This window comes from Osmerus mordax, chromosome 24 (assembly GCF_038355195.1).
Source record: "Osmerus mordax isolate fOsmMor3 chromosome 24, fOsmMor3.pri, whole genome shotgun sequence".
Taxonomy (NCBI): Eukaryota; Metazoa; Chordata; class Actinopteri; order Osmeriformes; family Osmeridae; genus Osmerus; species Osmerus mordax.
The window spans coordinates 7,842,979-7,857,151 of NC_090073.1; the positions used below are offsets into that span (position 1 = coordinate 7,842,979).

At 53.8% G+C, this 14,173-nt stretch overlaps 1 protein-coding gene across 1 annotated transcript in view; it reads right to left on the reverse strand.

Moving 5' to 3' along the window:
* cabin1 (calcineurin binding protein 1) overlaps positions 1 to 14,173 on the reverse strand; it is a 34,011-nt gene that overhangs the window by 16,945 nt on the left and 2,893 nt on the right. The window contains exons 10-31 of the mRNA XM_067227854.1: positions 13,989 to 14,160; positions 13,764 to 13,897; positions 13,323 to 13,540; positions 13,066 to 13,138; positions 12,754 to 12,941; positions 12,527 to 12,664; positions 12,200 to 12,394; positions 11,853 to 12,098; positions 11,475 to 11,628; positions 10,989 to 11,104; positions 10,615 to 10,776; positions 9,298 to 9,504; positions 8,839 to 8,984; positions 8,385 to 8,646; positions 7,947 to 8,117; positions 7,412 to 7,501; positions 6,706 to 6,869; positions 6,350 to 6,570; positions 4,428 to 4,487; positions 3,678 to 3,857; positions 3,048 to 3,451; positions 1,165 to 1,278 (exon numbers count right to left, since the gene is read on the reverse strand). Coding sequence (XP_067083955.1) covers positions 1,165 to 1,278; positions 3,048 to 3,451; positions 3,678 to 3,857; positions 4,428 to 4,487; positions 6,350 to 6,570; positions 6,706 to 6,869; positions 7,412 to 7,501; positions 7,947 to 8,117; positions 8,385 to 8,646; positions 8,839 to 8,984; positions 9,298 to 9,504; positions 10,615 to 10,776; positions 10,989 to 11,104; positions 11,475 to 11,628; positions 11,853 to 12,098; positions 12,200 to 12,394; positions 12,527 to 12,664; positions 12,754 to 12,941; positions 13,066 to 13,138; positions 13,323 to 13,540; positions 13,764 to 13,897; positions 13,989 to 14,160 — 3,815 coding nt within the window. The remainder of the gene's footprint in view (positions 1 to 1,164; positions 1,279 to 3,047; positions 3,452 to 3,677; positions 3,858 to 4,427; positions 4,488 to 6,349; positions 6,571 to 6,705; positions 6,870 to 7,411; positions 7,502 to 7,946; positions 8,118 to 8,384; positions 8,647 to 8,838; positions 8,985 to 9,297; positions 9,505 to 10,614; positions 10,777 to 10,988; positions 11,105 to 11,474; positions 11,629 to 11,852; positions 12,099 to 12,199; positions 12,395 to 12,526; positions 12,665 to 12,753; positions 12,942 to 13,065; positions 13,139 to 13,322; positions 13,541 to 13,763; positions 13,898 to 13,988; positions 14,161 to 14,173) is intronic.

The following is a 14,173-nucleotide window of genomic DNA, read 5'->3' on the forward strand; positions in this document are numbered from 1 at the left end:
GCACCCATTAGAGGCTTGGTGACACCGACGGCCCCCTGGGCCCGCACGTGAACCTCCAGGGTTGTAGACCCGCCCCGCAGAGCCACGGTTCAGCGTTTTTCACAGCTGATAACGAGGTCACTAATCTGCAGCTAGTATGCCGCTGTGGGTAAACGCATCTGCTGAATGAATACGCTGTACGGCAAGACTACAACACCGCTAACAACTTGGAGTTCTGACTGCAGAGGAGCCCCAGAAGCATCCAAACCAGACACATGGTACTCCAGACCAGCGCGCCGTCAACAAAAGCGTATTTCTTTTTGTTGCATAAACCAGAGACGTTGTTTGTTGTGCCCGCCCTCCGCGGAAGCCAGATTCCTTGATTCCTTCGCCCGCGACAGCTAAGCCCCGACAGTTGGCTGAACCCAGGCAGCAGGTTTTGGTTCCATAAGGGGGCTCCGCGAGGGCCCAGTGGGAGCGGGGCCACTGCAGAGCCCCGGCCCAGCCTCAACACGGAGCCTCGCATACAAGCTGTTCCCAGCGGCCTTCTGGAGCGGGGTCAGTCGTCAGCCGCCACCCACACCACCCACACGACACAGACCGAAATAGGCAAGACGAACCTCCGCGACTCGATGGGAAGATGAATCGCCTGCCTTCTTTTGCAACAGGCTCCGGGAAGACGTGGGGAAACAAAGCCGAGAGCATTCCCCTTTTCGTGAACATAATGAAATCCATTAACGGGATCTGATTCCATTTGGATTTCACGGGAGGAAATGTCAAAGTAGGTAAATGTGTAATATACGGGGACCACACACACACACACTAATCTCCTGCAGCCTGCAGAGGCCTCGTTAAACAATACAGCAAGAGCCCACATGCTTCTGCTTTCATGAGATTGCCGCGTGGCGCTAACCAATTAGGCGGCAATAAAATAATGACAGTGTATCAAATTAATCTCAGGGAATACAGATCTGGAAATAGTCCTCAAATGGGGGGGGGGGGGGGGGATTCCTTCTATATTCTATAATTTGAATTATAGGTGCCCTGAGATTGAATCGTCTACTAATTATCCATGTAAGCAATACATGAGCACATGCTGTGGGTTTGAGAGAACAGGAGTAGGAACACGACCACTGCAGCCTGGCTGTGACAGTAGAACGGGCTCAGGGGAACTGTGGGACTTACGTTGAACAGGTTGGTCTTGTTCCTCTCACAGAAAAGTCCTTGTGCTGGCATGTGCTTCAGCTGTTGCCATGGGACACTGCTTCCTAGCAACACATCTCGTGCCCACTGCAGATTCTGTGGAGGGGGAAAAAAAAGTATTATTATATATATATATATATTTGAAAATGGTGTCGGGGAAAACAAGGGGAAGCCCCTGAGCTACAGAACAGGAAAAGACTAACCACAGGCCAACCGAAACTGAAGAAGAAAAAAAAAAGTTCATTTCCTTTAAGCCTGAAATACGTGGGTCGGTGATTACTATGATGGTGTGGCTGGAGTGAATCCAGTAGCAAATCAAGAGATGAAAACAGGCTACATGCTAACAAACTAAATATTGCCTGACAACAGCAACTTAGCTTCGCAAAGCATGCATTCCTTTCTCCCACGCAGAGCAGTCATATAGACCACCTGACGTCTAAACCTATAGGTCTTAACGTGGGAGGGGGGGGAGGAAAAATTCAATAAACAACATGTTCAAAACCCATGACAGTGGGGAGAATGAAACCATGTTGGCAGCATGCTAGATCATGAATGCCACCAAACAGAACCCACTCCCTCGGGTCTGCGAGCACTGTCTCTCACCCCGCTTTGTTTACGAAGCCAGTCAGCTTGCACCGAATGATACAAGATACCTGGCTCTCCTGCCAAGCATGACTGTCTGATAACCACCCTGGTCAGGAGAGGTCTCCAGGCGGCCAGGGCCTTATGTAAAGGACCACCATCCTGCAGTCATGCAGATGTATGAACCATTCACAATAGACTGTGACACACGATACAGAAATGGCCTCATCACTTATTCATCTGCAATGGGAGTTTCCTGGTCTCGTCTCTTGACAATGCAGCCACTGTTCCGACACGGCAGGGCGTTGACGCGTTCGGCCACCTAAATAACGTCCTCGCGTTCCTCCGCCAGGAATGAGAATAACACAGAAACAAACTCGAGTCCTTACCTCCGGGTTTCCTCCTGCACTTAGAAGCTTCTGGTCTTTCCTCAAGATACATTTTCCATTTGTACCAGTGCATCAAGCCAACTGCCAGGGTTTGCTTCTTCCATAACAAGGCCTAACCCCTCCTAAACGTGCCCCATGCTATGCGTGGGCCACAGACAGGGCTGGAGGGGCTCTCTGACAGCCACAACGCAGCCCTCTCCAAGCCAGCATCCCCTGAACAGGGACCCAGCAGCAGAATGCTGGCAGCAGGACGCCACTACAGTACGCAGGCTCCCTCAGCCAAACCTGGCACACACACGGGAACACTGCGGTAGCTGCCTCCCACACAAGCACACACTTCTTCCTAAAGAGCTTTGTACCTTCCCTGCACCCCCCCCCCCCCCCCACACACACCTATGCCCAAAGAACCGTGTGGCCCACACACAAGCAAAGTACTCAATATTCTCACGAGGTCACATACTGACAAGCTCACAGCCTCGCTCTGCTGCTTTCTCACCTCCTGTAGCAGAGCAGAGAGCAGAGTGCCTACTCCAGGCACCGAGAACTCTGCAGGACGTCTCCCCCTCCCTCTCTCTCACACACACACACTCTCACTCTCTCACACACACTCTCACACACTCTCACACACTCACACACACTCACAGTCTTAGTCATGCCTCTCCACAAAGGGGTCAGCCAACTGTTCTGGGTTAGGGTATGGGTTAGGGTATGAGAAACTCACATTTAAAACATGAAAAACAGCCCCCCCCCAGGCAGTACTCTACTTTAAATGTCAGAAATAATAACAGGAAACACTGATGATAGGTGTGTAGAGCAGCAGGTGAGTAGTTCCGCGAAGAGCGCTAGGGGTACGCGAGCGGGTCTGAAGGAGAAGGGGGCGGGGGCCTGACTGACCTGGTGCGTCTTGCTGTTGGCGTGGTAGAAGGCCAGGCGGTACAGGCTCTTGTAGTGCTGGGGGAAGCGCCCGAGGCAGAGGAACAGGGCGTCGGCGCACATCTCCACCAGCATCCTCCGCTGCTCCGCTCGCTCCGCGGGCAGGGTCCTGGGGACCTCCACCACCGCCGCCTCTGGGGGGGGCTCCGCCCTCTTCTTGCCCTCGCTGACGGGGGTCTGGGGGGTGCCCTGGGGCCCCACGGCCGTCTTGGGGGGCGTGGCGGGGACGGGGTGGGGGCCAGGGTCCGCGGGGGGCTTTGGGGTGTCCGGAGGGGTCCCTGACGAAGCGTCGGGGACTTCCTGGACACCCTTGTCCTGCTGCGTGGCCGCGTGGCCTAGCCCCGTGTTTTTGTCCCCGGGAGAGCCTGGGAGAATAAGGTTTGCGTTTACGTACGTTTCGTTTTTTTGCGGTTATCCTTTCAGTTGTATTCTACAGCATAAACATGGGATGTAGTCTCAGGGGAAGGAGCACTGTTACAGCAGCTGGGGGGACAAAAGACGCCGCGAAAGCAGCAAAAAGTACACCCAGGAAGGCAGCGGCTAAAGGTCGCAACCGGTACGATACAAGGCAACCAACGGCGGCTTGTGTACCTGCGTTTTCGGCGGAGGGCTGGGTCAGCTTGACAGGCGTGGTGTTCTCGGAGGACGACGTGCTCCCCTTGCCGGACGGCGGCTTGTGGCTGCTGTCCTGGGAGCTGGCGGGGTCCGTGAAGGCATCCTGGGTGGAGTTGGAGTCGGACAGCATCACCACTTCGCTGTCCTGACTGCGCTCTGGTGGGGCGGGGGGGTCACACACACACACGTCATGTCCCACAGCTGCCTAGCTGGGCTGCCGGCCACACGGACTCCCGTGGCCAGCGACACCCCCCCCCCCACCCCCCGGGTTACTTAGGAAAAACTTCCAGGCGGTGATACTGTTTGGGAATTTTTGTAAACGACACACAGGGTCAATCGTGTTTTAAGCAAAGTGTTTTTTTTTTTTGCTGCCTGAAAATGATCATCAGCTTTCCCCTTCACCAGCACCCCCTGACCTGACGTCCTTAGCAGAGTGCAGGGATTAACATGTTTACCAAGAGGACGACAGGCTGACGGTCAACTCACTTGCAAGATCACTGATCTACAAAGACAACCACTGAGGTTGCGCATTTCAGATAACATGTTAGAATCAGTGTCAATTAAATCACCTGGAGAAATTGAGGCACTTCATAGGAATTTCTGGGCACATATCAAGTGTGTAACCAACATGTGTAGTAGTTACGATCTAGTCCTATTGGTTTGTAGTACTGTAGTGTTCCGAGTGGACTGTACCAACACACATGGTGGGTGGTTCATGGGCAGTACCATTCAGGGATGACAGGCACTTTGGAGGGAGGCAGTAATCGTGGTCAAGCTCTGGTGAGGCTGTTGAAGATATTGGAAGGGGACTTTAAACAATGTTGTGTGTTCTTAAGCATGAATCTTGCACCACAATAAAGTGCAGTCGTTTCCTCTCCCCCCTCAGGATCAGTGTCTTAACAGCCTCCCGTCCCCACGATGCACCTCTGACCTCAGGCCTCACGTCGGGGGGACCAAACCCCCCTTGGCGAACCTGCACATGGCGGTCTTTTTCTGCCATCAGCTTCCGCAGACGTGTGCCAACGAGGGGGGGGGGGGGGGGGGGGGGGGGGGAGAGGGAGAGGGAGGGGGGGAGAGGGAGGGGGGGCAAGCACACTCCTCATGACAAGGCATCACACGACATCAATTTAACACCATATTCAACCGCCTAGTTATCATCCCTCGTTAAGGAACATTCTAGCGTGTTACGTGTGCAGAACCCCCCCCCCCGACCCGACTTCAAAATCCCCCCAAGCCAAAAGAGCGGCCTACATCCCGAGTGCCACCGCATGGCAGCCGGTGCACTGGGAGAGGCTGTGGCAGTCCACCCGTGGAGACGTTCACCCCCTGAGGGGTCTACATGCACATTGTAAATGACAAAGCAGGTGGCAGAAGCAAGCAGGCAGAGGAAGCAGGCAGGTAGGTAGGAAGGAATCTGGAAAGGGTGACAGAAAAACTGGCAACATGGGCAATATGGCTGCAGCGTCCTGGAGTGGAAGTTAAACGGGGGGACGTCGAGAGGAAACCAAAACACAGCAGGCTGTTGTTGTTAGCATTTAGCGCTTTAGCATTTAGCGCTTTTAGCATTTAGCGCCAATTCGATTTAGCATTGAATTTGTGCTCAACGTTCAAATGTTTTCGTATTTACGATGGCATTCAATCCGCCTTGTTGCTCTGGAAATGTGTTTCCCCCCCCCCTTTATTTCTTTGCGACACTACAAACAATGAGTATAATTTCAATGAAGGCTCAGCCTGGATCCTAGGAAAATTACTGAAGGCTACACTGTGCAATTCTGCTAAGTGGTTTTTGTCAAGTAACTTCCAAAACAATTGCAGATTGAGATACTAACTGAGATTGGACTGTGTCTGACCATTAGGGGTTCAAATGATTCATTATGTATATCTACGCACGCCAAGCACGACTGACTTTGACTAGTATGCATAACAAGGACGTGACGAAGATGTTCATGAGGAAGAAACATTATGCCTAACCTCACTCCTATCAACATCTGGAGAGAGAGAGAGAGACACAGACAGACAGACAGACAGACAGACAGAGAGACAGAGAGAGAGAGAACAATCAAATATAATTAGCTTTGGGTCTGAGCCTTTCTTAAAAGGTTTCTTTTTTTAAATAAAGCAAAAGACGCTGTAATATGAAAATCATAGACGGGAAAAACCCAGACAAACTCGATCCAAAACAAATAAGGGAAAAGCTCTAGGCTGAGATAAGGCTAGATGATCTAGTAAGTCAAACACGACGGCGTTAACACCAGGAGGGGAGACGGAAGGGGAAAGGGATGAAGGAGGGCAGACACAGGAGCAGATATCTGGATCTACTGCAACGACAACACCCAACACAAACACGGGTCAAAACGCTCTCTGCCCTCTTACCTCTCGACTCCTAAACATTGTCATCTCCCCCCCCACCCTCACCCCCTCCGTCGCCGCCAACACACAGGCATGACCTTGAGAGAAACCAGCAGTAGCCATATTGCCCATTTTACCACATCCCAAGCACCCGGGTGTTTGTGAGGTAATTACCGGAATCAGACCCATTAGCATGGTGATTAGCTTCCCAACCCCCACCACCACCACCCCCCCCCCCCGGTGGGGACCTGGGTGAGAGCCGCTCCCCAGGGCACAGGGTCCGGGACTGGGGACTGTACCATCAGCCTGCTGCTCCTTATGCTGCTGCTGCCACGTCTGCTGCTGGCGTCGCAGGGTTTTACGTTTGGCGTAATCATGGTCGACCGGTGTGGCCGTGTAAGGCGGGGATGTCAGACCTGGGGCGCTGGAGGGGGGCGGGGGGGCGCCGGCGTGACCGCCCGCCGCCGCGCACACGGAGGAACCGTGCGAGTCCTCGTCCATCATGGAGGGGGGCTTCTCCCTGGGGGAGGGGAGGACGACACAGACCGGAGACAGTTTGGACACTTCACGTTCTTCAACAGTCCTCTTAAACAAAAACTCTAAAAGCAATGTGTGACGCATCCCCCCAGGTTAGCCTCAGGGCTCCGTAGCTCACTTCTCCTGGGACTTGGGCATGCTCTTCTCCGCTCCCCGGGCGAAAGGGCCGGCCGCGGCCTCAGCCAGCAGAGTGAATAGCAGCTCGTGCTCCAGTTCGGCCTCGCCCTCGGCCTCGCCCGCCTCCAGCAGCTTGAGGATGGAGGCGCCCAGACGGAAGTGGAGCTGCTCGCAGACAGAGCAGAGGGTGGGGGGGGGGGGGTGTTTAGGCTCCTTCAAGTGCAACATGCTGACATCATCACAGCCATCTGGGGAGATAAGTGCCTGTACGGTCCTCTGCTAGAGTTCCAGGGTTTGTACCGGTGTGTATTAGCGCCAGTGTGTACTAATGATAGTGTACTGGTGTGTATTAACGCCAGTGTGTACTAGTGATAGTGTACTGGTGTGTATTAGCACCAGTGTGTACTACTGATAGTGTACTGGTGTGTATTAGCACCAGTGTGTACTAGTGATAGTGTACTGGTGTGTATTAGCGCCAGTGTGTACTAGTGATAGTGTACTGGTGTGTATTAGCGCCAGTGTGTACTAGTGATAGTGTACTGGTGTGTATTAGCATCAGTGTGTACTAGTGCTAGTGTACTGGTGTGTATTAGCGCCAGTGTGTACTAGTGCTAGTATACTGGTGTGTATTAGCGCCAGTGTGTACTAGTGCTAGTGTACTGGTGTGTACTAGTTCTAGTTCTTCAGGCTGTTGTGATGTACTGTACCTCCAGGGCTTCCATAGCCAGGTCTGGTGGGTTGTGATAGTGTATTTTGCGTGGGTATCTGGCTGCCTCCTCATGCAGGTAATGTGCTGCCTGTGATGAGAAAGACAGAGAAAATAAATTGTATTTGCCAGGGCACCAGTACATTGGCCTTTTTAGTTCTGCTCCTCTTGACCGTTTGCTAGCAGTCTAACCTTTATGACTCTAAATCTTCTTTTCTCCACAAGTAATCCTATTACTCTGCCAGCGCACATTCTTATGAGCAATATATAATAAATAAAAGAGGCGAGGGCAGGGTGGAGAAGGGATTAGTCCAGGGCCATCTGACAGGCAGGGCAGGCCAGATTAGGCCGTGTCTGAGGTGGAGAGCAGAGGACAGCCGCTGGAGGTAGACAGACACACGGAGCCGTCTCCTCCCTCTGCAGCCCCCCCCCTCTCCCTCCCAGCAACCCCTGCCCAGAGCCCCAGGCCTCCCCCTGCCTCTCCTCATCTACCTCCACTGCAAAATGGCCAGACGCAGAGAGGCGTGGAAGCCTACCCGCTTGTAGAGATGCAGGTATTCTCGTGGCGGCTGCTTGCGTTTCTCGGCGATCTTCCCCAGCATGTAGTGTATGAGCCACTCCTCCTCGTCACTGTCCCCTTCGCAACGAGATGCGCCCTGGAAGCACTGGGACGACGTCTCCAGCATGGAGTCTCGCCTCTCCGTCATCTAGAACCCCCCGCGCACGCACGCACACACACACACGGACACACATTAGTCCACAACTGTCAGCTGTTATTTGAATCCAGAGAACACATCCAATTCGGCGAACGGTCAATTCACACGTCACATGACCAAGAGTGACAGGATGGGACATCTGTTTAGTGTGGAGGGGCGGAAACCGAGCACAAGCCGTGTTGCACTAAGAGACTGGGTGAGGGGGAGGCGGTCCGGGGAGCCAGGGGGGAGGGGGGGGGGAGGAGGCGTCCACTGCACCTGCTTCACCACCTCCGGGGGCAGCTCGCTCCTCCACTGCTTGAGCTGGCGCGAGGCGAAGGAGTGCAGGGCGTAGGACATGGTGCCGTACTCGATCCAAAGAGACAGGTTGGAGGCGTCGATCTCCAGGGCCCTCTTGAAGCAGTTGAGCACGGCCAAGGAGTGCTTCCAGATGGGCCCGTCGCTCTTCAGCTCGTTGGAGTTCAGCTTGTCCTGGATGCGGCTGGCTCTGGCCAGGGCCATGCCTGCCCACGAGTCGAACCTGCACACACACACACACACACACACACACCCCCACACACGCACACACCAGTAACCGGTCACCAAAGGTTATGGACACCAGCCCCTTCTTTCTTTCTTACCTGTGAGCTCTCTAACGCTCGGAAAGGTGTAAATAATATGAATGTATTTGACATGTTATTCTCAAAAGTAGTAGTCACAAGCAAATGCTGACCTGTTTGGACACACACAGATGTCATGCATGTAGAACTTGATGGCTTTCAACTGCTCCTTGTTCTTGAAGTGGTAGTCCCCCAGGAGGTAATAGATCTCATCCACGATGGGGGGAGCCGGAGAGCCTCCCTCGGGGAGAGCAGGCACCTGGGACCAAAACCAGCCGGGCATCAGCTCCTGAACACACCCTCTGTAACCTGAACACCTGCACTCTCTACCTGAACGCGTCTGAATACAAAGACCGTTCCGTTCCACCAAAATACCGGTAGAACTACGCACTTCTTCCTCGGTTTTGCTGGCGTACTTTGTACTTTTAGTATGACGCCTTTGAATCAAATAAATACAATTGCCGCTTGGCAATCGCTTTGGATAAGAGCATCTGCTAAATGACTAAATGTAAATGTGACTCATCACGCCGCTCTCTCCTGTCCTGCGTGGGCTCTCTCGGCCCGGGGCTAACCTTATCACCGGCCCCCTCGATGTAGGCCGCCACCTCGTCCATGCTGAGGGAGGGGGCGTCGCCGCAGGGCACGATGCCCGAGAAGCGCCGCAGCAGGTTGGCCAGGTCGGCCGACACCGTGCTCGTCTTGTAGCTGTCGAACTCCGGCAGGGTCTTGGGCTTGAAGTACTGGAACATGAACAGGGCGTTTCCCCACTGCAGCTCCACCTGCGGGGGGGGGGGGGGGGAGAGAGAGGGGGGGAGAGAGAGAGGGGGGGGGGGAGAGGGGGGGAGAGAGAGAGGGGGGGAGAGAGAGGGGGGGGGGAGAGAGAGGGGGGGGGGGAGAGAGAGGGGGGGAAACGTTGAGCTACGGCTGGTCAAGCAGGCGGAAGGGTACCTGAGCAACGACTAGAGTGAGATAGCTGATGAGGGGGTAGACAGTATGATGCTAGAGGCAGCCCAACTCAGGGTCTGATTCATTCGCTTTGTATGAGACACACGTTTGTTAATGTCTATGTTTTATTATCAAAATATGATGTTTTTTTGTACAGATGATTATATGTTTACAGGAGGACCCAGGGCTGCGGTGTTGGGATTCGGCATTACAAACAGAACGTGAGTTTTAGGCAGTGTTTTTGCAGAGGCAGAGACCATAAATCTAATTTCGGCTCCCTGAAAGTGAATCAATTGCTTGCATATATTGACTTGTTTAACAGCAACCCTTAGTCTTGTGACTTTGCTGACTAGCCAGTAATTAGAAGGTGGGCTGACATCATTATTAAATAAACCTGGACTCTGCACTTTCTCTCTCTCCAATCCTGCAGTTACTGCACATTACCGTGCATCACCACTGCCAACCGACAGTCCCGAGAGTCAGATGTGATTAGACACCCCCTCTAGTGGCTTCCTGCAGCACACACATACTCGAACAAGAATACCCCAGAAATACTTACAGGAGATATGTCTAAAATATTACTCAGTACTACTAGGAATGAGTTAGCATTCCACTGCATAGCCGACGGCTTTACATTTACATGTAGTCATTTAGCAGACGCTCTTATCCAGAGCGACTTACAGTAAGTACAGGGACATTCTCCCAGAGGCAAGTAGGGTGAAGTGCCTTGCCCAAGGACATAATGTCATTTTGCACAGCCGGGAATCGAACCAACAACCTTCTGATTAATAGCCCGACTCCCTAACCGCTCAGCCATCTGACTTTCCTGTCGATCCTGATCAGCGGACGTACAGTGGACACGTTCACCAACAGCCTGGCCTGAACAGCAGTGTCATGAAGATGACCAGGGCTTGATGTGTGACCTGTAGAGCAGGATGTCTGACCTGCTGGGCCGAGTGCTCCTCCAGGTATCGGGCCTTGCTCTTCTTGCTGGGGTAGGCGTACAGGCAGAAGAAGCACTGCTCCAGGGCCATCTCCAGCTCCTCCTTGTACGGGTGGGAGTCCAGCCTGTTGGAAGCCGCCAGCTCCTTCTCCAGAACTTCCACCTGCATGGTGGAACGCACACGCGAGAGGCAAAACTGTTTACTTCGACCCCTGCGAACTGTGGATCTCAACAGTACCCATTGAGAACAAAAAAGTATAACCATTAACAAAATCAAAACTGTCCCAGTCACCCACACCAGTCAGTTTGATCCCAGTCTAAACTGGGGGGGGGGTGGGGGTCAGAGTCGAGGGGGACTAGGGTTCACACACTCACGTAGAACTTGAGGAGGGCTCCGTCGGAGTTGCAGCACCAGGAGCGCCGGCCCAGGTACTCGTGAGCCGTGTTCAGCAGCATCAGCGACGAGGGCAGCATGGGCACGTCTGAGTCATCTGGGAAGGGGAGAGGTCAAAGGTCAAACACCGACGGTAGATGTGAACAGGGACAGGGGAAGGGGGTAGAGAGGGAAGGTGGTGGGGATGGCATTGAGTTGGAGCCCTCTGTGACATGGCTTGTAAAAAGGGCTATACAAATACATTTTACATTTAGTCATTTAGCAGACGCTCTTATCCAGAGCGACTTACAGTAAGTACAGGGACATTCTCCCCGAGGCAAATAGGGTGAAGTGCCTTGTGCCCAAGGACACAACGTTATTTGGCACGGCCGGGAATCGAACTGGCAACCTTCAGATTACTAGCCCGACTCCCTCACCGCTCAGCCACCTGACTCTTTTGATTTGGATGGAAGGGGGGGTGGACATGCCTTCCTCGTCCCCTACGGCCATGTGCTGGCGGAGCATGCAGTCGAAGGCCGCCTCCTCATGCTTGATGATGTGGTGCAGTAGGACCCAGGGGACGACCGAGGAGAAATGAGGCTCCTTGGGATCGTCCGGGATGGCCATGCTGAGGTCAATCAGCTGGAGGAGAGGAAAAACAAACAGATAAAAATCCAATGTTACGTAAACGACAAAGGCGGCCTAGGGAGAATCAACCCAAGTTTATAGATGTTTAAATGTCTTCGTTTTGCAGACCATCCTAAGCAACATGCAGGAGGGGGAGGGGGGGATTTGAACCTGAGACCTCATGATTTGCCGTCAAGTGCCCTGAGCACCAGCGAGCCTACACTCGGGCTGCGTCTGACCTGGATGAGGTTGTTGGCGAGGCGGGCCATGCTGGAGCAGCGAGGCACGCTGCTCAGGAGCTGCGGCTCCTCCGAGAAGCACAGCCTGATCCCCCCCAGCAGCTGGGTAATGGTGGACACCCACTCCTCCTTCACCGAGGGAGAGCAGCTGCCCGACGTCAAGTTCAGCTGCTGCAGGGCCTCGTTCAGGGCCACCTCGGTGCTCTCCAGGCACTGCTGGTAGTCCTTCAGCTTCAGCAGAGAGTTCTAGGGCGAAGGGAGGAGGAAAAACGTCATTCCCGTCCAAATCGAGCCATCGCCGTTATTGGATCCCCCCCCCCGCGGTTGATGAGAGGCGCGGGCCTGACCTGCAGCAGCAGCAGCTGGGCGGGCCTTTCCGGGGCGGAGCTGACGAAGTCCGGAGGCTTGCCCCGGCCGGAGCCCCCGTAGGGGAGCGTGGCCTGCAGCAGGCGCACCACCGCCTGGTGGTCTCCCGTCTCGTGCAGGCGCTGGATCTCCTCCAGGGACTGGCAGCGCTCCAGAGACTTCAGCTTCTTGTCAATCTGGCCCACGGGGAGAGCGAGAGCGAGAGGGGAGAGAGAAGAGTTTCACATGAGAACCACTCCATGGGAGCACTTTTTTCGACCTCCTGCATCCCCAACGGCGGCCTGTATGTCGGTCATGCCGATCCCCACCTCCTCCAGGGAGATGGACGCGTCCACCTTCAGGTTGGGCAGGTAGATGGTGTACTCCTTTCCCTCGGTGGGCTTCGGCCGGCTCTGCAACAGCCCGGCGCACATGTCGTAGTTCTCCAGCGCCAGCTCCATGTCACCCTAGAAAAGGAAACCAGAACGAAATTCAGTGGCGATCCATCATTTTGGTGTTGATCCTGAATCAGTACAACAGCAAATAAACATCTTACTTGTAGGGTGAGGAAGTGTGCCTGGAGCCAGTACACGCGCACTCCGACTGGCAGCCAGCCGTCCTCAAACAGGTCCCTCTGAGAGGAGCCTAGAGCCAGCTGGGACAGGTCAGCCTGGAAGTGCTGCCCAGGGAAGTCTGGGACGCCTGCATCGCCGCTCTGGCCTCCGCCGCTCTTTCTGGGAGACGCTGGGAGGTAAACCACACGGAGATGGGATGAGGGTGAAATGAAAACGTTTCAGAAGCTCGGATCTGAACGTTCCACTTTTTTTCTTTTTTTTTTACAAAATCAGAGCTTTGTTTTTCCGTGTACCGTTTTTGCCTTTGGTGTGTGACCACTGCTCCAACTGCAGTTCCATGCAGGACAAGCTCATCACCAGCATCTCCTGGGCATCAAACACCAAACACATCCTCGTTTAGAAAAGGGAAGAGGTCGATTGTGGAAAAAATGGGGTCGCACTTTCAAAGAAAGCTGATCTGTAGCCATTGTAGGAAGGACACAAGGACTACATAACCAGGGGTGACAGAATGAGGACGACACTGGAACGCTGGAGTATTCCTGCTTCCTACCCGGATGTGCTGGTTGCTGCAGTCTCGCAGCAAGGGGTTGGGCACACCGCTGCTGTGCTTCCTCCAGGTCTGATAGACCTCCAGCACCACGGCAACCAGCCCTCGAGGCCACTCCTCCAAGAACCTCTGACACACGGCCTTCAGGTAGCGCACCATCAGGTCCAGTATCCCCCCGTTGGTCATGTTGTTGAGCAGGAAGCTGTGGACATCCTGTTGTTCTGCGCAGAAGAAGAAACCCGGTCACGTTTGGAAGATGGTGTTCAGAATATTAGCTGGGATAAAGGCCTAGGTTTAGGGGTGGACAATAGGGACATGTCCCTACTAATGTCAAGAGACCATTGAAACATTCCCACCAATAATTAGCGTCAAAGCAGGGGTACTGCTAGCATATAGGGTGATAATAATATGTATATATATATGCTAGGTGTTGTGGAAGCTCACCTGATTCCATGTATTCTATGGATTCCAGAGGTGTACAGCTGCCGTTGAGGAACTGGGAGTCCTGCTTGACGTCACACCGGGCCTCCAGGTTACTCAGGCTCTCATCATCATCCTCCGGGTCGAACTTCTTGAGTCTGAGATGAACAAGCACGATTAGTTCCGATCCCATACCAATCGAAAAGACTCATTCAAAATTGCGCGCCTCCGCTGTGGTTTCATGAACACCTGGAAGGCAGGAATTTGAAAAGCAGCTCTTGGAAGTCAATCTTCTCCTCTTTCTTGCACTTGGTGTTTCGGACCCGAGCAGACCGCCGCTTGGCCGTGTCCCCGCTGTCCTCAACGACCCTCTTCCTCTTAGTGGCTTTCTTCACCTTCTCCGTGAGGGACGTGTCCATCGCTGTGACAGAGCA